The sequence below is a fragment of the Dromiciops gliroides genome, chromosome 1, assembly GCF_019393635.1.
Source record: "Dromiciops gliroides isolate mDroGli1 chromosome 1, mDroGli1.pri, whole genome shotgun sequence".
Taxonomy (NCBI): domain Eukaryota; kingdom Metazoa; phylum Chordata; class Mammalia; order Microbiotheria; family Microbiotheriidae; genus Dromiciops; species Dromiciops gliroides.
The window spans coordinates 133,062,412-133,089,037 of record NC_057861.1 but is presented as its reverse complement, the minus strand read 5'-3'; the positions used below and the strand labels follow the sequence as shown (position 1 = coordinate 133,089,037).

Genomic DNA, 26,626 nt, shown 5'->3' with positions numbered 1-26,626 from the left:
GAAGAAAGCATAATCTTCCAAAAAAAAGAGGAAATATGTATTGTGTAGTATATAGGAAGGTTTTTTTCCCTTTACATATGCATAAGGAAATTCTGAAGCAAAGTTGACACTTTAAAATGGTTTTCTTTTTTCAAAATACATCATGTTGTCAAATTGGTAATGAATTGGATGCCATAAACAGACAAATCTGCATTTGTCATTTAATTTGTATGATTTATTTCCTGACTGTTTTTTTTTTTTACCTTTTTGTAGCTGTAAAAAAAAAGTGTCTTGTTTATACCTCATTTTATGACTTAAGGTTGGGTATATATGCATATATGGATACATATGTATATACTTATGCACATGCATGTACCTATTAGACAGAACCTTAGCAACCATTTAGTTGAACCCATATATGAAAGGAATCTCAACTAGTTAATTAGTTCCATTTCAAGTGCCTACTATGTGCCAGGCACTGATAGTCCCTAACCTCAAAGAACTCACAGTCTAATGGGGGAGACAACATGTAAATAACTATGTATGGATAAGATAGAGACAAGATAAGTTGGAGATACTCCATCTCCAGTGTTCATCAGTCTCTATTTGAAGACTTTTAAGGAGAAAAAACTCACCACCTCTTATAACTGCCTTTTCTACTTAGGGACAGCTCTAATTGTTAGGAAGTTTTTCTGGTGACATCTAGCCTAAATTTGCTTCCTTGAAACTTCTACCCATTCATTTCTTCTGGTTCTGTCTGTGGGGTCAAACAGAACAAATGTAAATCCTTCCTTCACAATAGGAATACAGCACTTTGCATCCATGAAAACAGCTATCACATCCTACTAAGTCTTCGTCTTCCAACTGAACATGCCCAGTTTCTTTATTCGATTCTCATGTAACCATAGGGATCTCTATGTTTGGCTCCTGTACTAATGAGCCAAATTTAGGAGACCTCAAGTTTGTAGTAATTCTGCCCTTAGGAGAGTAGTTATGAAACATGAATAGCTTGTCATTATATCTCCAGTTAAAGAATGAAAACTCTCAAGAAAATGGGCTGTGAGGTTGAAATCCCATCCAGCCCTGCCCTAGGAAAGGTCACTCACTGTCTTGTGTAGCTTCCAGAGTTGTTGTGTGTCCTCATAATACTAAGTCAAGGAAATGCTAAGGACAGGATTACCTCTACATATTTATTAGAAAACAATATTAGATTGGTCAGATGCAGTCTTTAACAGAATAAAAGGATTTGATTAGAAATGAGTGCTAGTCACATCAACTTGAAATAAGGAGGGGAGAGAGGGAATGGGTAGGTAAGGACTCCTAGTTCTTCCATGTATTTTTTTCCCAGTGTTCCTGAACAAGTGCCAACATGCAAAAAAATAAAAAATACACTCTTATGCCTTGGTACTTTGCCCTTTAGATTTATTTCTCTCACTCTCTTCATGGAGACATGGTTTTAAGGAAGGGAACTACAGATGTCAATCCCAGGGTTTTTGTTGTTGTTCACTTGTGACTGACTCTTCATGACCCCCACTTGGGGTTTTCTTGGCAAAGATACTGGAGTGAATTGCCATTTCCTTCTCCAGTTCATTTTACAGATGAGGAAACTGAGGCAAAAAGAATTAAGTGACTTTCCCAGGGTCACACAGAAAGTAAGTGTCAGAAGCTGGATTTGAACTCAGTTCTTCCTAACTGCTGGCCCAGCATTCTAATCACTGTGCCACCTAGCTGCCCTCAATTCCGGTGTGTGAATTGTTAAAATCTTTCTACCTCCCTTCTCTCTCCTAACCCTCAAGAAATCCTTAAAACTCTCCTATGGGGGAAAATCCTGCCCTCCAGTTCTGATTCTTTGGCTTCCTCTCTTTGCTCACAGGGAAGAATTACAATGTACATGGTCTTCCGCGACTTAAGCACATGTCAAGGCAGCCAAAACAACCATCTGCAGAAAGGCTATTACATTGCTATAACAAGGACTGAAGGTGCTTTATTATCCTCTTTCCCCTTCCCTAGACCAAAGCTGATTTTTTTTTTTTGGATGAGGCAATGAGGGTTAAGTGACTTACCCAGGGTCACACAGCTAGTAAGTGTCAAGTGTCTGAGGCCGCATTTGAACTCGGGTCCTCCTGGATCCAGGGCCAGTGCTTTATCCATTGTGCCACCTATCTGCCCCCTACAACAAAGCTTCTTAAACTGTGGGTCACAACCCCATATAGGGTCCTGTAACCAAATGTGGGGGAGTGGGGGTTTGCAATAAATATGGGAACAGTAAAAGGTTATGTATACCTGTTTTGTATACCTATATGCCCAGGGTCACATAAAAAATTCACTGGTAAAAAGGGGATGTGAGTGGGAAAAGCTTAAGAAGCCCTGCTGTGGACACCCCTGTTTAATTAGTGACCTTAAACTCTGGCACTCATACCTGAACACAATAGAACAGACTAGGTCTGATGAAGGTGGAGTATAGTGGGACTCTCACTTCTACATGCACCTCTTAATGAAGCCCAAGATTGCAGAAACTTTTCTGACTTGACTAATTTTGAGCTTGCAGTATACTAAAAGCCCTAGATATTCTTCACAGTAATTAATCATATAACCATTGCCTCTCCCAGTTTGTACTGGTACGATTGAATTATTTGTACCCACATAGAATTTTACATTTATCTCTACTGAATTTCATCTTATTAGATTTATCCCAATATGCTAGCTCACAAGACATTTTTTTGGAGTCCAACTTTATTATCCAATATGTTAGCTATCCCTCTCCTAGCTTTATGTCATCTGCAAACTTGACTAGCATTCAGTCTTTGTCTTTATCCAATTATTGATAAAAATATCAAAAAGAACTGGGCTAAGTATAGATCCCTGGGGTACTTCGCAGAAGACTTCCACTTTAACATTAAATCTAGTAACTACTTTGAGTCCAGCCTTCCAAACAGTTAAGCATGACCAGAGGCAAGTAATTTGATTTCCCTGAGCCTATGTTTTCATCTATAAACCTGGTATCACAGTATCTGCAGCACTTCCTCTAATGGGTCAATATGAACATTACAATGTATGTAAAGTGCTTTGCAAACAATAATAAGTATTTATTATGTACCTAGAACTTGTGACAAAGAAAAATGAAGCAGTTCCTACCCTCTACAATAAAAGTTCTTAAGCTGGGGTGGGTGAATTTTTTTTGGTACATTTAAAAGCATTATTCTGAAAAAAAGATTCATAGGCCTCCCACGCTTCCAGTGGGGTGCATTGAAGAGAAAAGGTTAAGAATCCCTCTGTTAAAACCTTCCATTCTATTGGGGGACATAACCTGCACAAATATAAATACATCAGTGTTTTCAAAATATATACAAAATAACTTCAGGAAATTTTGCATGGGAGACACTGATGACTAGTGGGTGGGGGTTAAGAAAATCCTCATATAGGAAGTGGCAACTGAACTGAGTTTTGAAGCAAACTAGAGATTCCACCAGTTTAGGATGAAGAAGAAGTCTATTCCAGACATGGAGGCAACCTGTACAAAACCATGAAGAAGGGAGATGGTAGAATCATTGATCTAAACCTGGAAGGGACCTCAGAGGTCATCCAGTCCAACACTTTGATTTTGCAGATGAAGAAATTAAAGCACAGGGAGGGAAGTGACTTGCCCAAGGATTCACAGTGAAGGAAAGATAAAATATAAGAAACTATACAAGGACACAGTAAAGCAAAAAGTGTCATCCACTATTTTAAAAATTACTTCTCATCCTTGGATAGGAGAGGGCTGTAGCTTTCTCTGAATGATTAACTCAACTGTGGTATCTTAAAAAAAATAAAAAATAGACTAACAAATGTAAATTCTCTGGTTACTTCTTTTTCTTTTCTGGCCTTGAACAAGGAGTGTTTTCTTATCCTGATGACAAATCCTGTCAATTGCATTCCAAATAATCCTGGAGAAACCTTCCCCATCCTTTTCTCCCTTTGTGATTCTCCCTCCTCCTCCTCCTCCTCCTTCTTCTCTCTCTCTCTCTCTCTCTCTCTCTCTCTCTCTCTGCCTCTCTCTCTCTGCCTCTCTTTCTCTCTGTCCCCTGTGAAAGGTATTGCTTATCTGTCCTAAATTGCCACAGAATACTATTTGTTGGGTTTCTAACCTTTACCAGGGTGTATGGGGTGTTCAAGACCTCTAGTATGAGGTATTGCTGAGCCCTTTAGAGGGCTGCACATCCACCTTTGGTATCCACCTTTACCTTTTTCTTCTCCCCATCTTGACCTGTTGGTGGAGCTTAGAGCTTGGTCAGACATCAAAAACACCAAGGTCGGGGCAGCTAGGTGGTGCAGTGGATAAAGCACTGGCCCTGGAGTCAGGAGTACCTGAGTTCAAATCCGGCCTCAGACACTTGACACTTACTAGCTGTGTGACCCTGGGCAAGTCACTTAACCCCAATTGCCTCACCAAAAGATCCAAACCAAAACAAAAAACACCAAGGTCCTCCACCTCATCCTGGGCCATTGCCAGTGCTCTTGACTTTTGTTCTGCCATTTGACCTTGATAACTCTGGAAAAGAAAGTGAGGCTGAATTTGTACGACTGCCTCATTTAAATCCATTTCACATACAAGACATCACCCTGGGATGTCATCGGTTCTCTTTGAAAACAAAGGACAAACAGCAACCTTTACCAAGAGGGCTAGACATTAAGGCATAGTTCTTTGATGGGGAGTCACTTTCTAGTGTGTGGCTCCCTAAACTAGCTTAGAATAAACCTACTATTTTCTTTTCAATCAATCTCTGAGTTCCCCGAAGTAATATGAGTTGAGGCCACATTTGAACCAGGTCCTCTGACTCTAAAGCCAGTGTTCTTTTCCCTATGTAAAGAACAGTCAAATGGTCAGTTTAACCAGACCAAATTGCACCCAAAGACCAGCAGTGTATAATAAAGCTTAAATGTAGTTTGTAGACAAGTTGGGAAGGTCTTTAAATGCCAGAGATGTTTGTATTTGATCTAGGGGCAATATGGAAATAGTATAACAAGGATTCTTAACCTTTTTTTTTTGGGGGGGGGGGGAGGACATAGTTTGGTATAGACCCATTTGATGGTCTGATAAAGTCTATGGACCTTCTTCTCAGAAATCATACAATGCAGACAATAATGTGTTTTTTTAAATTATTGTGGCTTCTGTATTTTATAAATTAATTAATTACTATTATACTTGTTTTGGCAGTAAGCATTTATTATTAATTAATATTATATATACCAGTAAAGAATTGACCTTGTGGTAGTTAGCATAAGCAGGAGAAAAGCCCCAGATCCATGTTATCTCTCAGAGAGACAGCAAGTGGTCTCAAGGAGAGTTCAGAAGGCCTACAAAATATCACTGTCCTAAGAGGAAGAGTATGCACCAAGAGACAGCATTCCAAGCCAAGACAGTGGGTCCAGGAAGCCAAGAGAGCAAAACAGTGGAAGCCTCCCATGGTCAAGGGTTTTATCCTCTTTTGATCAAAGCTAATTGGTTAGCATCATTCAGTTCCATTGGATGACATGACCTGAGGGTGGTCCAAATTAAAAGGAACTCTACTGGATGACAATGGAAGAGACCCTCATTGAAGGCAGTATCTAGGTGTGGTTTAATCCCATCAGTTCACTGAGCTAGACAAAAGAATCAGTCTCCATTTCTTTTGTTCCCTTGGGCTTGGTGCAGACAAGAGTTGAACTTTCTGGAGGGGGACAGAGAGGGGGGAAGAAAGGACAAACTTATCTCTGGGTCCCCCTGAGAAATACATAATTAATAATTATTTTCTCACAATAAGGATAATAATAATGATAATGTATATAGTGATTTAAGGTGTTAATATGAAGGTATGGATCACCTGGATTTGATGGAGGTGCCTTATTATCCATAAGTCAATAGGGTCAATAGGAGCAAAATGTCCTTCAAGTGAACTCCAAATTGAACCCAGATAGCTAGCAGATAAAAGTCCCTACTTGGTGACCTCTTTCCTCAGGATCGTAAGCCCCTATCTTATGGGGACATCCAGGCGTCCTTGCCAAACTACTTTTTAGAATACTATAATCTTATATTTCCTTATATTTCCTTCATACTTGTTATAATTGAAATTGTTAAAAACCGCTTTGCATTACATCCATTCTTGTTATAGTATTTGCTTTTGGGTTGATTTGTATCATGCTAATGAAACTGACAATACCCTGTAACCAGTGAACAAAAAAACTTTATATACCCTCAGAAAGAAGGAGTTCCCAAGCTCCCTTCTTAGGAGGAGGGGGTTTCCACATAATCATGTTTCTTTCTTCTTGGGACAAAATAAATTGGTATTATGTTTTTTCTGTCTGTCTCTGATCTGTTTTTTCCAGTAGGAGAGACAGTATGTTCTCTGATCTGTTTTGTTCATAGGAGGACAGGTATGGAAACAAACTATAGAAGATATTTTAAAATTGATTTCTCTGATCTGTTTATTTTTAATATTTTTGTAAGAGACAGGCAGATAAAAACTATATTTAATTTTCAACAAAGGTTTGCAAAGCACTTTACAAATAATCTTTCATTTTGAGTCTTACAACAACTGTGGGAAGTAAATACTATTTTTATCCCCATTTATACAGATAAAGAAACTGAGGCCAAGAGAGGTTAAATGACTTTCCCAGAGTCACATAGCTAGTAAGTGTCTGAGGCTGGATTTGAATTCAGGTTTCTTATCTCCAGGTGAAAATAAAAGTATAATTTTTCCTATCCAGATTCATGGATACATTGAAATTTAAGGAGTCCAGGAACCTTAGACTAAGAACCTTAAACTGTATTAAAGTGTGTTGAGCAAGAGAATGACACGTTCAGAGCTGTGCTTTAGAAACTTTGCCACAAGGCCAGTGTCATTGGATCAAAGATTAGTGGTGGGGAGTAAGGTATAAGAGGAAAGGGGTGTGATCTTTAGTAAGTCACTTAACTGCCCTGAATTTTAGCCAAGGAGTTGTGTGAGGAAAACATTTCAGGGTTTGTTTTGTTTTTAATGTCTTTTTTTTTTTTTTTTTTGGAAACAACCAGGGTTAAGTGGCTTACCCAGGGTCACACAGCTAGTAACTGAGGTCAGATTCGAACCCAGGTCTTTCTGACTCCAGAACTGATGCTCTTTCCACTGTGCCACCTAGCTGCCCTAAGGAAAACGAAACATTTTGTAAACCTGAAAGTCCTCTATAATTGAGGGGGAAGAAATCAGGATGATTTTCTATTGGAACAGTAATTCTGCTTTCCTATTCCTTCCTCTCCCTCACTACTTATCTGAGTTTTAGTGCATCTGGGTAGTTTGCAAACATGTACTGAGTTTACCAAGGCTTATTACTACATGACTGACTTTACTGATTTCTGAATTTGAATAAATAGATGAATATTGTATTAAATGGACATTTTAAGTACTTTGAAGGTTTCTGAAACTATTCAGAAGCTCTGATTTGATTAGCCCTGCTGATCATTATCCCTTTTTAGTTTCTACTCTACTGAATCACATCTACCTTGTCAACCTCTTTTGTTCCCAAAAATGGATGGAGAAAACAACAGCTCTTTTAGAAAAGCTATTTAGTGGAAGTTCTATTTGTCTGGTTGAACAGTTTCCTTTGTGAATGTTAATCTCTAAAACAATCCAGCTTGTTTTCTCTGGTCACATTGGACTTCACTGGACAGGTCTCAGGATGCTCCTCATAAACCTGTAAGGGAAGAAGAGATACAATAAGGGAAGAAGAGATACAATAAAACTGCCTAAAGTCCTAATCACACCATACTTATTTAAGTTCTCCAACTGAAACCATAAAGTAGAATATAAATTACCTATGGCTGGGTTGATTTAGGGATTTTATTTTATTTCAGGGTTTGTTTTTTTTTTTTCATTTGGGAGATTTCACCTACCTACTCCAACTCCTCCCCTAAACTCTTGGCTACTGGTTGTGCCTGGGAGGTGGAGCTTGGCAAGACATAGGGTAGGAGCCTTTCAGGGAAGAATTCTCCTGGGATCAGGGGATCAGGGATTTCTTCAGGCTTCACGACTGCAAGGTTACCTGTTTGTACAAATGACGAAGGGGAAAAACAGCTTCTCCTCTTCAGTGACCCTCCTCCCAGGGTAGGTGGGCTCAAGTAGCTTCTCTGCTGTTGCTTGTTTCATTCTTAGCACCTGGATGAAATTGACCTCTGATTTCTGTAGTGAGAGATGGTGTCTTTTGTGTGTATGGGGTCAAGGTATGGATTTCTTTTGGTTCCTGATCAAGTAGGACTGTGAATACTGCAGAATGTGCCCCAGGTACCCAAACAAAAGGAAGTCCTGTTTGATGAGCTTGGTTTGCTGTTTCAATTACATTGAGCTCTTTCAAAGCCACTACACTCAATTTTTAAAAAGACATTTCCCCCCCTCATAGTCACCTCATGATTACTTACATTTTCCTAATGCTTCTAATTATGTTATTTAAATGGATTTTAAATGGAACTAGGGGTGATTCTAATTTTGATTCCTGCTTATATGTTCAATGCATCATTAGACAGCCATTATATATGTGAGAATAGACATGCACATAATAGAAAATGGGCTGTATTTTGTCTTTTGGTGCATCTTCTTATATTTAAATACCCCTCTTCCCCCCGCCCCTCAAAAAAAGCAGTTCCCTGGAAATCATGGCATTGTGTTGCATGGATGTCAGAAAAATACTTTTTTTTAAGGACATTCTAAAAGGCTGTGGTTTTTGTAATTGGAGATTGGTGGATATCTGATTGATGATAGTCTTGGTTTGCTACATCACCTGGGGCAACGGAGAAGGCCCAAGGGAGTTAATGCAAAAGAATATCTGATTGCACGTAAGAAGAAACCTTTTGTTTTGGAGACCCAGACTGCACCCTAGATAAAAGTAGGACAGTTTGTGTTGTTTGTCACTTAAATAGTTTCCCCCTCTCCCTTATCCCACCTACCAGAGGGAGAGACTGCTATTTATTTTTCTTAGCTTTAGCTGGAATTTTAGTATTTATTAGTTATACTATTTATACCATTGCTTCTGTTGCTGTTTTAAAGTAGAACCCACAGCTGACTAACTTGAAGATAATTGTTACTTTTTGAAACCTGACTATGAATTACTAACGCAAGAGAAGATGCCATTTACTCCTCCTGTAAATCTGATCATCTACTAATGTAGTTTGAGCTGTATTTTAAAGGGAAATGAGAATCTTCCCATTGGAAATGTCACCTTAATATCTATCTGGAAAGGTTATTACTTTAAAAATATTCTTTACCTGAAATTATCCAGGTGATTTAGAATAGTGAGCTTTTCACTGATTTGTATAAGATGTTAACAATACTGCCAATTTATCGGAAAATTTCCTTTATCACTTTGCTGTGTCAGCCAGTTCAGAGCAGACATTATAGTTGAGAAAATCTGCTTAATATTCACCTGGTTCAGTAGCAGCAAAAGAGGAGTCACTTCAGTTCCTTACTATTAACTAGAAAAATTGCTTAATATATATTCTGCCAATTATGACATGTCATTATGTGCCCTTAAGTAGCTTAAGTGGATGAAGCTCTGAATTTCAAGTCAGGAAGACCTGATACCATCACTTGTTAGGTATTTAGGCTAATCACTTAACCCGTCTTGGCCAGTTTCCACATCTTTGAAATCAGGATAATAACAGCATTTACCTTTTAGGATTATTTTTTCTTTATTTTTATACACATTTCTAATTTCTTCCACACACTACTCCTCCCCAAAATGAACAAAAAAATTTTTTTTAAAAAGCAAAGAAAATCTTCATCATAAACCTTCATAGTCCTGAAAACAATCCCTGCACTGTCCATGACTGAAAATTCTGTGTCTCTGTCTCTGTCTCTCTGTCTCTCTGTTTCTGTCTCTCTCTGTCCCTCTCTCTGTGTGTCTCTCTCCCTCTCTGTCTCTGTCTCTCTCTCTTCCTTCCTCCCTCCTTCCCCCTTTCTCTTTCTTTCTTTCCTTCTTTCTTGCTTTCATGTATACCATATGCCAGCCACTATGCTAAGTACTGGGGATATGAAGAAAAACAAAAAACAATCCCTGTTCTCAAGGAGCTCACAGTCTGACAAAAAACATGTGAATAATGATGTACAAAAAAAAAGATATACAGAGTATAAACTAGGGATAATCTCGGAGGGAAAACATTAGCATAAAGGAGGATCAGGAAAGGCTTCTGGCAGAGGGCAGAATTTTAGCTGAGACTTGAATGTGTCTAGGAAATCCAGAAGATGGGGTTAACAAAGTTGGAGAATCCTGGGCATGTTAACAAAAATGGCACCTAGTAGGTGCTTAATAAATGCTTGTTGGGGCAGCTAGGAGGCGCAGTGGATAAAGCATCGGCCCTGGATTCAGGAGTTCCTGGGTTCAAATCCAGTCTCAGACACTTGACTCTTTCTAGCTGTGTGACCCTGGGTAAGTCACAACCCCCATTGCCCCGCCAAAAAATAAACAAACAAACAAACAAATAAATAAATAAATAAAATGCTTGTTGTCATCTTTGTCAGTCTTGATGGGTAAAAAGTAGAAACTCAAAGTTACTTTAATTTTAATTTCCCTAATTATTAGTGATTTAGAGTGCTTTGGGTGGGTGTGTGGGGGGCAATGAGGGTTAAGTGACTTGCCCAGGGTCACACAGCTAGTAAGTGTCAAGTATCCGAGGCCAGATTTGAACTCAGGTACTCCTGAATCCAGGGCCGGTGCTTCATCCACTGTGCCACCTTAGCTGCCCCCTAGAACTCCTTTTTATGTGGTCATTTATAGCTTGAATCTCTTTCTCTTTGAAATCTACTTATTCATATATCCTTTGACTATATCTATTGAGGAATATCTCTTAATCTTACAAATGTGAATCAGTTCTTTATGTATCTGGGATATGAGACCTTTATCAGAAAAACTTTTTGCAAAGATCCCCCTCCCCCTCCATTTATCTGTTTCCCTTCCAATTTTAACATTAGATTTGTTTGTGCAAAACCTTTTAAATTTATATTGTCAAAAGTTTGTTTTATCTTCTTTGAGCCTCTCTATCACTTATTTAGTCATGAACCCTTCCCTTATCAATAGATCTGAAAGTAAATTAAATGAATCTGAAAATAAATTCTTCTTTGCTTCTCTAATTTATGATGCATTTTCTAATACCCAGGGCACAGGATTGTTGTGAGCATCAATTGAGTTGAGGTATATAAAGTGCTTCTCAAAACTTTCAAGTACTACATAAATGCTGTTATATGTATTTCTCATTTCATTGTCATAAAATAATTTTAAGTAACTTATGGTATTTGCCTTGGGCTAATTGTTGTAAAACCCTTGCAACATAACCTTTATCTTTTGCATAGTCATCACTAAGCATTTATTAAATCCATTATTATGAGCCAAGTCCAGGGGATGCAAAGAAAGGCAAATATACTGTTCCTCCCTCATGAAGCTCACATTCTTTTTTTTTTTCTTTTCTTTTTTCTTTCTCTTTTTTGTTCCTTGGGGGGGGCGGGGCAATGAGGGTTAAGTGACTTGCCCAGGGTCACACAGCTAGTAAGTATCAAGTGTCTGAGGCTGGATTTGAACTCAGTTCCTCCTGGATCTAGGGCCAGTGCTTTATCCACTGCGCCACCTAGCTGGCCCCTCAAAGCTCACATTGTAATGAAGGACAAAGCATGTAAACAGCTATGTACTTACAAGATACATTACTGTGTACATTGGAGGTAATCACAGTAGAAAGATACTAGCCACACATTTTTGAAATATAATTCCTTTTAGTTGATAACTTTTACTGAAGTACAAGATGGTATTTGTTAGATGGTGGTAGTGGGGCACTATCATAGATGCCAAAGTATAAATCTTTCCTTGAGATCATAGCATCAAAGATTTATAACTGAAAGAGACTGACCATGAAGGCCATCTAATCTAACCCCCCAATTTTAGAGATGAAAAAACTGAGACCAAAAGATTTGCCCTAAATCACCAAAAAAGTAGAAAGGCAGAAATTTAATCAATGTCCTTTGATTCCAAAGTTAGTGTATTTTCCATTGTATTATGCTGGCTTTTTAGTGATTCAAGATGGTGGATCTCTACTTGGGTCCATCCATAGTAGGTTATAACCACAGATATTTGGGTCTTTCTATTAAAAAAAAGTTCCTCTTAAAAATAAAAACAATGAATTTCAGAAAAGTTTAAACAAATACAAAGAAGGAAATTCTTCAGAGCAACTCTTCAAAATGAATTAATCATAATGAACAATATCTCCATACTACTTTAAGGTTTATAAAGTTCTTCACAATGACCCCTTGAAATTACAAGCTTATCCTTATTTTGTAGTTAAGGACACAGAGGCACAGAAAATGAAGGGAGTTGCACAGAGTTAGCCAGATACTAAGGAACAGGAACACAGCTGGGATTCAAACTCAAGTCTCCTGAGTGCAAGACCAGTATTCAGGACTCTTTCCATTGCATCACAACTTTTCTTTGTATATTAAAGGATATGGGCATTGGCAAAGAAGAAATGAAGAACTGAAAAAAAAAATTTAGAAAGAAGTTTATTAAGTCATCTGGCAGAAAAGAGAGTCAAAATAAGTGTTCTGCTCCCTCTTGTCCCCTAACCATTACATATATAGAGAGTTCAAACAAAGGCATGGGATAAACAACATCTGATTTGTCAGCACATTGGCACTTTCCAGATAAGACACACATATTGCTGAAAATGTATATTTCAAGAAATTGAAAATTCCTAGCATCAATATTTGATTCCCCTGGAAGGTTTTGGGGATCAGCATAACCTGGATGTCCTGAGTTAAAAATTAAACAAATCTGGTCTCTAAGCGACCAGTCTATTCTCTGAGCCACACAGGGCTAAGTTCAAACAATGCAATAAATTTTTCTCATGCCAGTCTACCTTTTGCAGTAATTCTTAAGTATTACTTATAACTGGTTATATTAGCCTTTTAAATTGATCCTGAATTATTAACAGAGTTTAACTTCAAAACTTCACTTTTGTGAAATGGAATCAGTAGCCTTAGATTGGAATCCCAAATTCAATAATATCCACATGAACATACTTAAATGACCTCACTTCTCTCTGCCTCTGTTGTTTACTAATCTCTCAGACAGAGATACCAATGCTTATACTACCTCACTCAGTTCCTATGAGGAACATGCCTAAGTACTATAGAAATTTGGATTTTTTTCTTTGAAGGTGTCAAAAAGCATTGTTAGTATAATATATTATAGCTATTTTTATTGTCTTATAATAGTAACTTACATTTACATAGTTATATAAGTCATCAACAATACCCCACAATTCACTGGAGAACCACCAGCACCATTTTGTTCTGTCAGCCAGATCAGACCAGACATCATAGATGAGATTATCTGGTTATTATTTCACCTGGTTCAGTAGCAGCAATGGATGAATCACTTCAGTTCAGAGTATGTATATCATCTCATTTGAGTTTAATAACAGTTCTGTACTATCGACAATAATCCCATTTTGCAAAAATGTGGAAATAGGATTGGGGAGATTGTATCACCAGCACCTAATATGATGCCCCAGTACATGGTAAAATACAAATACTTGTTGATCAATTGCTTAAGTGACTTACTAGTAGTTATACATTTAGTGTCAGAGACAGGATTTGAACCCAGGTTTTCCTGGTTACAAGTTCAGGTCTCTATGCAGTCTTTTCATCCCCCTAGCCTGTGAGTTTCTTTGGAATGGAGACTATTTCTTTATTAAAATATACTTTCTCCCAGTATCTAGTACAGTGCTTTACAGATATTAGTCATTTAATAAATGTTTCTTGTATTGTGCACTTCACCAATCTTTTACTTTCTTTTTAGCCAGAACTTAGTGGCATAATCTTCATCCATTATCTGTCTCTGGTATAGTTGCTGCTGTCTAGAATTGGGCCACAAATGGAAGTTTCTTAACTGTATTTTTATGCTAGATAACAAAATGTCACTGTTCTCTACATGTCTATCTCCACTTTTAAAAAAATTTTAGTTTTGAAGTTCAAGTGAAGCACCAACATAAAGTAGAGGTACTTGGGAAATCTAACAGTTAAATCTTGGCTTTTGGGGCCACTGGAACATCCTATAGACTACCTGGACAGAAAGAAGAAAAAGATGAATAATTTGGGAAACATCAGAAATGTGGCACAGAAGTGTGATGTAGTAATAATAGCTAGCATTTATAGTGTTTTAAGTTTTGCAAAATAATATATTAAAACATTAGATTAATACTAGATAAAATTAATGTGAATTAAATATAAAATTTAAATAATATGAAACATGAAATTAATTGTTAAAATGTAAACTGATAGAATATAATATAAATTAATGTAACATTTAAATATTGATATATCAAACTATTATTTAATATATAAAATAATAAGTATTATCTTATTTAATCCTCACAGCAATTCTTAGATGTAGGTGCCATTTTTATACCCATGTTACAATTGAAGATAGAGGCAGGCAGAGGCTAAGTAACCTGCCCAGGGACACACACTTAGTGAATGTCTGAGGACAAATTTGAACTCAGGACTTCCTGAATCCATCCTGATGTCTGTTTTGAGGGCATAGCCTCAAATGCACGTACTCTAGATTCGGGGAACAGATTTCAAATATTTCAGAGGAAAGATAGATAGGATCCCATGGAGTAAAATATTTATAGGGAAGTCAGCCCAAGAGGGTTGAAAGATGCTCAAAAATGAAATTCACTTATCTAGAAATCTGTGATCTCTCTGTGTCTCTGTGTCTTTGTGTCTCTGTTTGTCTCTCTGTCTGTCTCTGTCTCTGCCTGTCTCTGTCTCTGCCTCTGTCTCTCTGTCTGTCTCTGTCTGTCTGTCTCTCCCCCGCCACCCCAATCCCTGCCTTAGAATGTACATCCCTTGAGTCTAGGAACTCTTTTTTGCCTATGTATCCCTAGCACTCAGCACAGTGACTGATGGATAGTAAGTGCTTAGTAAATGCTTGTTAACTGACTGCCTATAACAAATTTGATGTGATGGTCTATCTTATTCCCCACCCCCACCACTGCCACTTCCTTGCCCACATACACTTCCTTTATTGCTAGTCATGACTATGACTCAGAAGCTCTGAATGACTCGCTGAAGATAGGACAGCTTCTCAGCTTTGAAGTCAGGAGACAGACTAAGATCCTCCACCAGCTCCAAGTCTCCTGGCCTTTCCATTGCACACCACACCATGCTGCCTCTTCCTTGTTGATATATTTGAGAAAAAAAAAATAACTTTTCCTTCCTTATTTTGTAAGTAGCCCATTCAAGCAAAATGCAATTTGAGTCACCTGGCCTTTTTGCACAACTGTTTTTTTTCTTCAGACCTGAAGCAAATTTATCTAAGTAAATGCACAAACCTGATAGTGGCTATAAAGCAATAAATAAAAATGACTTTCCCACAAGGAAAGGTATGGGGAGAAAATGAGCATGCACGTCAGCTAGCATATCCCTAGTTTCAGTAGTTTTCCATAAAGCTGGAAACCCAAGAGTTTCTTTTCTTATTTACTTTGGAACCAAATGATAGCTTTGCTTGTCTACATTTTTTATGCTCTTCTGAAATGTTAGTTATTATTTATTTGCCCAGGAATTAGTGCAAAACAATCTGACGTAATAATGGGGGTGGGAGGAATCTAAACATCTGACAAAGTGAATTATTCTGTTGATATTCTGAACATGTTAACTTTGAGGAATATATTATAAGTGCATGATAATTGGAAACAGTTTGGCCTAATTGTTGAAATTGCCTGGTTTAGATGAATAGACACAGTGATGCTACAACTTATCTGGAAAAGTCAAGACCATCTTACCAAATCAGTTTTATTCATTTTATTCAGTTGAGTTTTATCTAATGGGATATATGTAAATTATTGACTTCATTGTGCCTGCAGTCACTTAAAACAATTTAAATAGACCCTAGGATTCATGTTTATATCCTTCAGTTTTTTGAGAGAATCTCGGTTAAGTAAAATCACTTAGAAAAGATGCCAATTCTGTTTGTAAGTAATTCTTAAGAATTTACGTTTGTTATAAAAAACAATCACGAAATTTCACAGAATAGTATCTTGATTTTTTGTTTGTTTTTGTGGAAAGATGGCTATTTGAAAAGTTTTAGCTCAGTTTGGACTATTTATGTTTGATAGTCTTCAAATTATAAAAGAAAATCCAAGATGCATAAGATATTTTACATTCTATTATTTACAAAAGAGTAAATAGCACTGACTTAAAAGACATTTGTCATCGCATATTTGTTGAAAATAAGATACTCCAATCTATCAAGCATTTATTAAATGTATTCTGTATGCAAGGCACAGTGCTAGACAGTGGGAATATATAAAAGCAAAACAAATCCACTCATGTCTTGAAGAACTGTTTATTCTACTGGGTAGAAAGAACACACACACAGATAGATATATAATATGTATAGCCTTTTTCTGATTGCTTACCATCTCAGGGAAGAGAGAGGAGAAGAAGGAAGGGATGAACGGATAGAATTTGGAACTCAAAACTTAAAAGAAAAAGCCAGATGTTAATAAAAAATATTTTAACATGTAATTAGGGAAAACAAAATATTAAGTCTATATATTTATACATATATGTACACAAACATATATTTTATATACATACATGTGCATATGTACACATAGTGCATGCATACATACACACGTGCATGCATACATACACATATGCACACATATTTGAAGAGCAAGTGTACAAACACCAATGAAAGGAAGTGATCCATGAACAAAGTTCTGAAGGAACTAGGATTTCTAAGAGGCGAAGGGGAGCAACATTAGCTTTTTAAGTGTTCAGAAACAATGGCAATAAACCCTTTTCTGGGTGTGTAAAGAGCCATAGAGAAACTCCCTAAGAGTCCCTGAAGAGCCATCATCAAAACTTCAGTGTTAAGCTATTCTAATGAACTGTTAGAACTGGGTCTATGTAAGTGAAACATCCAGACAATTATCTTAATGATTTAGCCAAAGAATTTGTTTCACCTGAATTAGCCACATAATGGGTATAAAGGCCTTGCTGGTTGCTTTGCCTCAACTGTATACCAGAATTAGCCTGTTATATGCTTTACATTGTTAATATAGACCTGGTCTTTCTGTTGCCTTTTTTTGGGGGGGTGGACAATTAAGGCTGCCACTGTGGTCACCGATTCTTGCTGATCAGCTAATGGGCATTGGGTAAGGACCCTGTGAGGTTGGTCAGCAGGCAGCCTTCTGATCTGGAGCATCTGGGCTCTCTTTCATTCAAGTGCCTTCTTGTGAGAATGTGAGAATTTAAAGGGACTTGTGACTAACAGATAGATGGAGCCTATGTATATTCATGCAGACATAAGGGAAATTAGTCAGCAAGCGTTATGCAAACCCAGCAGTGGTCTTAGTGTGTTTCAAGAAGCAAGCCTTTCACATCCCCAAAAAGAGAAAAAGACCTTTCTGTACAAAAATATTTATAGCAGCTCTTTTTGTGGTGGCTAAGAATTGGAAATCAAAGGAATGCCCATCACTTGGGAAATGGCTAAACAAGCTGTGGTATATGATAGTGATAGAATATTATTGTGCTATAAGAAATGAAAAGCAGGATGACTTCAGAAAGGCTTGGGAAGACTTGTATGAACTGATGTATACTGAAGTGAGCAGAACCAAGAGAACATTGTACACAGTGACAGCAATATTGTTTGATGAAGAACTGTGAATGACTTGACTATTCTCAACAATACAATGATTCAAGACAATGCCAAAGGTCTATTGATGAAACATACTATTTACCTCCAAAGAAAGAACTGATATTGATGGAACAGACTGAAGCATTCTATTTTTCACTTTCTTTCATTTTTTAAATCAAGTTTTCTTGTACAAAATGACAGATATAGGGGGCAGCTAGGTGGAGCAGTGGATAAAGCGCCGGCCCTGGATTCAGGAGGACCTGGGTTCAAATCAGGCCTCAGACACTTGACACAAGCTGTGTGATCCTGGGCAAGTCACTTAACCCTTATTGTCCCACCAAAAAAAAACCCCACAACAAAATAACAGATATGGTAGTGTTTTACATAGTCATACATGTATAACCCATATCTGAATGCGGCCTCAAGGGGGGGACAGGGGAGGGAGGGAAAGAGGAATAAAATTTGGAACCTCAAAATATAAATATAACTGCTTATTATTATACAAAAAAAAAAAAAAGAAGCAAGCCTTTCGAGAATGAAACAGTGGGACCGGAAGAAACTTAAAATAAGTGATTGTGTTCATCTATTGACTTTCCTATAAGTTTTCCTAGAAACCTACTTTCTTGAGGGAGCCCTGAAGGTCCTTGATGTTGTAGAATTTATTCATGTTTTCTTAGCCTGGGGACATGGAAAGGAGTAGGAAGGGCATTTGTAAATATTAGCAGGGCTGTTCAAAATGTAGGGGAACAATAATGTCTAAAAATAGTCTGCTAGTCTATTATTGCATCTCAAAACAATACTCTATTTTCTAATAAATGCTTAGAATGATGAATAGAAATGAGGTAGACATTGGGAAAATGCCCAGAGGGTACCCAAGCCACATTGGTCTAAATCTTAAAATTATAATTTAGCTGTATTTCAAATACATTTATAACTGTTCAGGTCTATATATGGTGTTCTTATATATATATATATATATATATATATATATATATATATTTTCACAAATAATTTCCCATTGGATAGTGAAAGATATTATAGCTTAGTAGAAAGAGTACTAAAATATCTTCCTTCTGAAATTACCACATATTTCCTTTTATCTGTGCTTGTTTTTTTCCCCTATAGAACAGTAAGCTCCTTCAGGTCAGGGATTGTTCTGTTTTTATCTCTGTATCTCCAGCCAGCAGCACTGTGGCCTAGTAGATGAAGAGCTGGCCGTGATGTCAGGAATACTTGGGTTCAAATCCAGCTTCATAAACATATGAGTTGTGTGACCCAGCGCAAGTCATTTAACCTCTCTGGGCTACACTGACAGAACTGGTCTCCTCATCAGAAGCTCTTTAAGCAACTAAATCACAGGTCCTTGGATCTGGTTAAAGAATCATGCCCAGTAACTGACACATAATAGGTACTTTATAAATGCTGATTGAGTGATTTGTCATTTTATTCCTCAATGTATATGTTGTATCCCCCAGGAGAATTTTAGTCTTTGGAGACAGGTATTATTTCATTTTTGTATTATATCCCCAGTACACTGACATAATGCCTTGTGTATAATAGTCATTTCTTTTAAGTTGTATTTTTTTTAGCATTACAAACACGTGCAGATTATTTTCATCCCATGAGGGGTCTCATAACAAAATAAAACAAATAAAATGAACAAAATAGTTCTGGCTTCAGATACTTACTAGCTGTGTGACCTTGAAAAAGTCACTTAACCCTTATTGCCTCAGTTTCCTCATCTGTAAAATGAGCTGGAGAAGGAAATGGCAAACCAGTCCAGTGTCTTTGCCAAGAAAACCCCAAAAGGGGTCACGAAGAGGCAAACATGACTGAAAAACAACTGAACAACAGCAACAAAATAGTGAACTCATTTGAAATTGTGTGCTACATTCCATGTCTGTTATAGATGCTCTCTATTTTTTAAAAGTAAAAGTTTTAATTAAGAGAAATCTATTTTCTCTCCTCTCCAATTCCCACTCCAGAGAGGGTGGGTGAAGGTAACAAATATGCATAGCCAAGCAAAACATTCTTTCATTGGCTGTATTTAGAAAACATAATACATAATGTTTGTTGAATTGAACTCTACTGTGAATCTGGAGACTAATCTTTCTGCTATTAACTTGTTCTGTGATCTGGTGTGATTAAGAGTCACAGTGTCTCATTATGCCCATTATGGGCCTGGAATCAGGAAGACTCATCTTCTTTAGTTCAAATTTGGCCTCAGACACTTAACCAACTGTGTGACCCTGGGCAAGGTACTTAAACCTGTTTGCCTCAGCTCTTTATGTGCACAGTGAGTTAGAGAAGAAAATGAAAAACCACTCTAGTGTCTCTGCCAAGAAAACACCAAATGGTATTACAAAGAATCAAATTCAACTGAAAGATGACTGAACAGCAGCAACAATATACCTCATCACCTCTGTCCTGGAATATTACTTGTTTTGTTTTGTTTTGTTTTTGTTTTGTGGGGCAATGAGGGTTAAGTGACTTGCCCAGGGTCACACAGCCAGTGTCAAGTGTCTGAGGCTGGATTTGAACTCAGGTCCTCCTGAATCCAAGGCCAGTGCTTTATCTATTGCGCCACCTAGCTGCCCCTTGTCCTGGAATATTATAACAGCCTTACACTTGGTCTTCCTGAGTCAAATACCCCCCCCCTTTCTAATGTATTACTCTACTCAGTAACCAAAGTAATTTTCCTAAAATACAGGTTTGACCATGATCACTCTAGAAACTCTCAAAAAGACCCTAGTGGGTCCCTAGGATCAAATATAAAGTCTTCTTTGTGATTTAAAACTTTTCACAACCTGGCTCCTTTTTTCCTTCTTCTAGGCTTCTTATACTTTAGTCTTCTCTGCATGCTCTGTGACAGAGCTACACTGTTCTAGTTATTCTCACACACATGGCATTGTATCTTCTGACTCTCTACCCTTGAATTGGCTGGACCTCATACCCAGAAGGCTCTTCTTCCTCATTTCTACCTTGTAGTATTACTAGTTTCCTTCAAGAATCAGAACTCCAACCTTCTGCAAGAGTCCTTTCTTAGTCTCTCACCCAATTTCCCAGCTTCTCCTCTACTCTGGGTATATCTTATATGTACTTAATTACTTATATGCTATCGCCTCCATTAGTATATGAGTCCCTTGAGAGGAAGGACCATTTTCACATTTCTTTGTATAATGTGTAATTTTCACGTTCCATAGAAAAATGAATGTGTTGACTAATTGCTGTACCTCTTTGGGCTTCAATCTCCTTATTTATAACATTAAGGCATCGATCAGGATGTTCTCTAAGGTCACTTCTTTCTCAACAATTCTGTTATTCTAAAAGTACTGTAAAGTAGCCTGCCTGTGTTTAATTCTTGTTTTCCAGGAGTTATTTCTGCAATTTACATCCAGGACAAGAAGCTGTAATGCTTTAGATGTGATCTATAAAAATGCAGAAAGTATAGAAGAGCAAAAAAGGACACCATAAATAACCAGAGTAAAAGAGAAAAACTTACTATTAGCTTCAATCTTCTCTTGAATTTTCTTGACTCACTGACTTCCATCATGGACAAGTACTAGAAAGGAGAATGAATCCTACCTGATACTATGCTTTATATCAAGTTGCAAGGCCAAAATTTTACTACCTTATACTTGCATGTTATAGTGGTAAAGAAAACCAGAATAGAATCCCTAGAGAAACAGCATGTTTGGAGTCAAAATAAATGAATTTAATCCCATCTCTGCTACTTACTAGATCACTAATTTCACTCCCTGAACATCTTGCCTCTTCCAGAATAAACTCATCACCACTCAGCTTTGATATTCAACACTTTAGCACCCTCATAGGCCTCTCACCTTTGATCGGAGGGCTGAACAATAAATTTCTCTGAAAGTGTTCCCTTTATAGGCTCAGAACTTTGCAGGTAACTTCATTTCTCCACCCATGGTTCTGCTTGGTTTCAGCATCACAAACATCAAGGTTGGCACCAGTCCCCTCTCTCCCTATTCTTTTTTGGGGTTCCTTTTATGTATTTTCTTCCCCTATTAGATTATGGGGCAAGTAGAAGATTCAGTGGATAAAGCTCAGAGTCTGGAATCAAGAAGACATGAGTTAAAATCTGGCCTTAGACATTTGTTAGCTGTGTGACCCTGGGCAAGTCACTTAACTTCTGTTTGCTTTGATCCACTGGAGGAGATGGCAAACCACTCCAGTATCTGGGCCAAAAAGTTCCAAGTTGAGTCACAAAGAGTTGGACATGCCTGAACAACAACAATTAGATTGTAAGCTTCTTCAGAGCAGGGACTTTCTTTTTCTTATTTGTATCCCCAGTGCTTGACACATAGTAGACACTTAAGTGTTTGTTGACGATTAGTGTGACCATGGGCTCTCTGAACTTCATTTTCTTGAAACAGTAATATTTATGGTCCTAACCACACATCAAGAACTGTTTCATTTCTGACTTTTTTTTCTGGAGCTTGGTATTCCCAGTGATTTACACAGAATAAGAACCTAAAAAGTGCTCGATGTGTAAAATCAATCAATCCATCAATAAACATTAATTGAGTACCTACTATGGTACCAGGCACTCTGCTAAGCAGTAGGCTTATAAAAAGACAAAAATGACATTCCCCAAGCTTATTTATAGTCTAATGGGGGAGATAACATGGCAACAAATATATACAAAGCAAGCTATAGCCAGGATAAATAGGAAATAATTAACAAGAGATAAAGCACTGGAATTAAGAGGAATTGAGGAAAGCTTCCTATAGAAGATGGAATTTTAGCTGGGACTTCAGGGAAGCCCCAAGTTCCCCTCTAGCACTTACATTCCCGGATATTATAATAGCAAGTTAATTATCAAGAATTGTTTTTTTTTTCTTTCATGATTAAATATCCCTAGGAGTACTGAAATACAAACCAACAAGCTATGATTGGCAACCATCTGCCAACCAGGAAACATCCAGGAATAAAAATAAGCCCTGCAATCACAGGGATTCTCCTCCAGTATCTTTGTGATTGATGTTATCACAATGCATTATGTGATAATAACAAGACATCTTTCTAGTAACCGGAGTTATAACAACAGTGGACTTACATTACTTTAAGGTTTGCAAAGCGTTTTGCAAATGACTTTATGTCATTTGAATTTCACCATAAGTACTATAGGTATTATTATTCCCATTTTACTGATAAAAAAAACTGAGGGTAAGAAAGGTTGAGTAGCGTGTCTATGTCTCAGGAGTTCGTTTTTAACCCAGGTTTCTTTTGCCTTCAAGTCTGAGCTCTATTTCTGCTATGCCATTTTGCCAACTCTAGCCTAAAAATTAGTAATATCATGTTCCTTCCATGACATTTTTTTGAAAGATATGATACATTTTCATAAATTATGAGATGCTTTCTTTCTCTGGAGTTGTTTTAAAATGCACTCTTTTTCTTTTTAAATTTTAGTTGGATATAATGAGTGTGCATCATCTTGATGGATAACTTAGGAAATAGACCTGAAATGCCTATGTTTTTTGGAAATTTCTTTAAGGTCTCACTTCAAAAGAAACACTTTAGAATTTGAAATAATTTGCAAATAATTGCCACATTTTCTTGGGTGGAGAAATTTGAAATTGTCTACCCAAATTCTTTTACCATGAACTATGAAGATTAGTAATAATGAAGATAATTAGATAAAAGTGATTTGCCCTTTGTTTTCATCTTCAAAGTTGTGATGAGGATACAGCATGTGATCAAATAGCAATAGATGCAATGGTCTGAAGTTACTCTGAAATGATAGTTAATTAACTTGTGGTTTATTTATCTGGTACAGCTGGCTAGCCATTTACTACAAAAAGAATTGGTTTTGTCTGCTTCATGTGAGTTAGTTAATTCTAGGGAAAGTCAAAGCAAAAAACTTCAGTTGCTTAAAGTGTTTCAAAATATGCGTATGCTAATATTTGTCTGGATCATATTTTGTTGTTCAGTCATATCTGGCTCTTCCTGACCCCATTTGGGATTTTCTTGACAAAGATATTGGAGTGGTTTGCCAATTCCTTCTCCAGCTCCTCTTACAGATGAGGAAACTGAGGCAAACAGAGTTAATTGCCTTGCCCAGAGTCACACAGCTAGTTTCTGAAGTCAGATGTGAACTCAGGTCTTGTTGACCCCAAACCTTCTTGTCCCCAGGCCTGGCACTCTATCTACTTCATCACCTAGCTGCCCCCTAGATCACTTTATTTGCACTAAATAAATACAAAACATAGAGTAATAGTTGGAGAGCTGACCTTGGAATTCAGGAAGACTTTTGTTCAGGTCCTGCCTCACTCTACTGGCTGTGTGATTCTGGGCAAATCTCTTAACCTCTCAGTACCTTAGGCAACTCTAGAAAGACTATAAGTTGACATTGGCAGATGAAATTTCCTTCTCAGGAGTTCCCTTTACCAAGGAAATCATTCCTCTGTCCCCCTCCCCAAAGACCTGAAACTCATCAATCAAGAATAACTTAGATCATTTGTGCAAAGAATGTGAAGAGATGGGTAGATAGGAAACCAGTACTGAATCTATGCCCAGTTCTCTCCAAAGGTCCGTTTAGGGTTTTCAAGGAACACACCAATCCCAACATGACTTCTAAAGGAGTTACATCTCAATATACCATTGAGGTAGCATCAGCCACTGCCAAATGAACTTTTTCTTTTCTTTTCTTTTCTTTTTCTTTTTTTCTTCTTTTCTTTCTTTCTTTCTTTTTTTTTCTTTTGCGGAGCAACAAGGGTTAAGTGACTTGCCCAGGATCACACAGCTAATAAGTGTCAAGTGCCTGAGGTCAGATTTGAACTCAGGTCCTCCTGAATTCAGGGCTGGTGCTTTATCCACTGTGCCACCTAGCTGCCTCCTGAACTTTTCTTTAAATTGATTTTTAATTGCACTATGAAGAATCAGAGACCAGAGTCCCTGATTCCTTATTCCTAAGGTTAGCATGAGGCTATTCTACTTTGATTTTGATCTCCAACCATGTGCATAGACTTTAGAGTTCAATATTGATAGAGACACCACCAAAAGGACAAGAATCTACCTGTTCTGAATTAATCCTTAGAAACCACAGTTACCAGATAGTGTACCACTTAAAGATATTTTCCACCACAAGATATGTCTAGCAATTCTGTGAAAAACAAAACAAAACAAAACAAAAATGTACAGACATATTTTATCTGTATCTACTTTATCACTTCTAGATTGCAAGCTCCTTGAGGGCAGGGACTGTTTTCACTCTTCCTTGTGTCCCCAGCACCTAGCACAGTGCCTGGCAAATCGTAGGCACTTAATAAATAGGTGCTGGTTAACTGACTGAACCTGACTGGGACATTTCAACAGGGAACAAAATTCAGGGGTATAAAAATCAATGTTGCCAAGTTCTGTAATGAATTTATTCAGCATTCAACAAACATTAAGTATGTACCATGTACAAAACACTGTGTGGTAGGTGAAAAGATAAATAAAATATGGTCTTAAGGAACTTATATAATCTAATAGGAGAAATAAGGCACATATACAGATAAATAACACATTTAATTATATTAGAAGCATTATAAAGTGCTATGAAATAAGATGAGGAAAAACATTTATAAATGACTGTTATACAATTTGAATGTATAATCTTCACTGCCTTTTTATTATTAACTTTATAGAGGAAATAGAATAAATCTCTATCTCAAATAAAATATATGTTATATATTAAATATACAACATATAATAAAATATACTGTTGAATTATGTGTTTTCCTCAGAAAAGATCTTTATCAAAGAATTATAAAGAGACCACTTAAAAAATTCTGAGTCACCAATGAGTATAAAAAAATGTAGAGGGAAGTGATGTGAGTCACCAAGATTTATATGGAGGTTCTCAGAAGAGAATAGCTCTTTTCCTTTCATACTTTTCTCACTAGCCTGTTTCTTCTGACAATTACTAAATCCATTCAGTGAATCAGATGATCATTCTGCTGTATTACTATTTCCTGATCATCTTTTCATTAGGGATTTTCTGGGTTTGTTCCATTGTCTTCCATAGAAGCAAAAGCATTCATTACTTAATAAAGCATTAGATTATTTAGGCAATAAAAGAAAATGGAGGAAATAATGAATTTTGGTCACCCTAGTAACTTTAGTATGATTCATACCGATGAAATAATAAAGGTTGGACATTGTTTAATAGCTTTACCCTTCTTAAAAAGAAAAGGGACTGATTGGATTTAGTTTGATATATTTGCTTTTCTCCAATGCATCATTTCACTTGAATTTTAATTTGCATTTTTTAAAAATGCAGAGCGCTTACCTATGATATGGAGAAGGGTTGTGAGTTATACCATTCTTTGATTCTCTACATCGCTAAACCTGACAAGATGAGAGTCCTAGACTTTTTGGAACTCTAATAAGAATTCTGCCTCTTATTGACAGTAGGCTTATGAATGTAAACCAGCCCCAGAAAACTCCATTCCAAAATATCCCAAGAAATAAGACTGGTTCTTGATGTTCACCCTTCTCGGAGGTTCAAGTTGTTGACATGCCCATGGATCTTATTTGATCTGACCTCTCATGAGTGCCTTACTCCTCTTTCTTTTATTGAAAGACACAAATAATAAATGTCTTTCAGATCGCTAAGAATTTTTCTGATACTCTTTTCTGTATGTTTAGGGGAGGCTCATGCTGACATATAAAGAGAGAATGTGTCCCAGCTTGAGAATCTTGACAGGTATGCTGTCAAAGTCCATAGGCATCACCATATTTATGGTTTGTATCAATGTGTAAAACGATAATTTAGAACGTAGGCTAAACGTAACTAGTGTAATGATTGGAATGATGCCACCTCTGGTGGGAGGTGATACTTCTGTTGCCTCCTATATACAGGAATTACAAACCAGGCTACGTGAACTCCATGAGGCAGGAGCTGTGGTCCAGGCAGGCCCATTAGACTTTTCATTGCATAACTTCAACCCAGGAGATAAAATAT

General features: G+C 37.2%; 1 protein-coding gene across 6 annotated transcripts in view; it reads left to right on the top strand.

Annotated features, from left to right (window-relative positions):
* Window positions 1-26,626, top strand: part of OXR1 (oxidation resistance 1) — a 585,179-nt gene that overhangs the window by 165,530 nt on the left and 393,023 nt on the right. For 4 of the 6 annotated variants that reach the window (XM_044003208.1, XM_044003067.1, XM_044003164.1 and 1 more), the window contains exon 1: window positions 8,011-8,075. The exons of the other annotated variants lie outside the window; for them this stretch is intronic. In XM_044003208.1, the coding sequence (XP_043859143.1) occupies window positions 8,026-8,075 (50 nt within the window). In that variant the 5' untranslated portion in view covers window positions 8,011-8,025. Of the gene's footprint in view, window positions 1-8,010; window positions 8,076-26,626 lie in introns of those variants that run through there. 6 annotated transcript variants of the gene reach the window in all.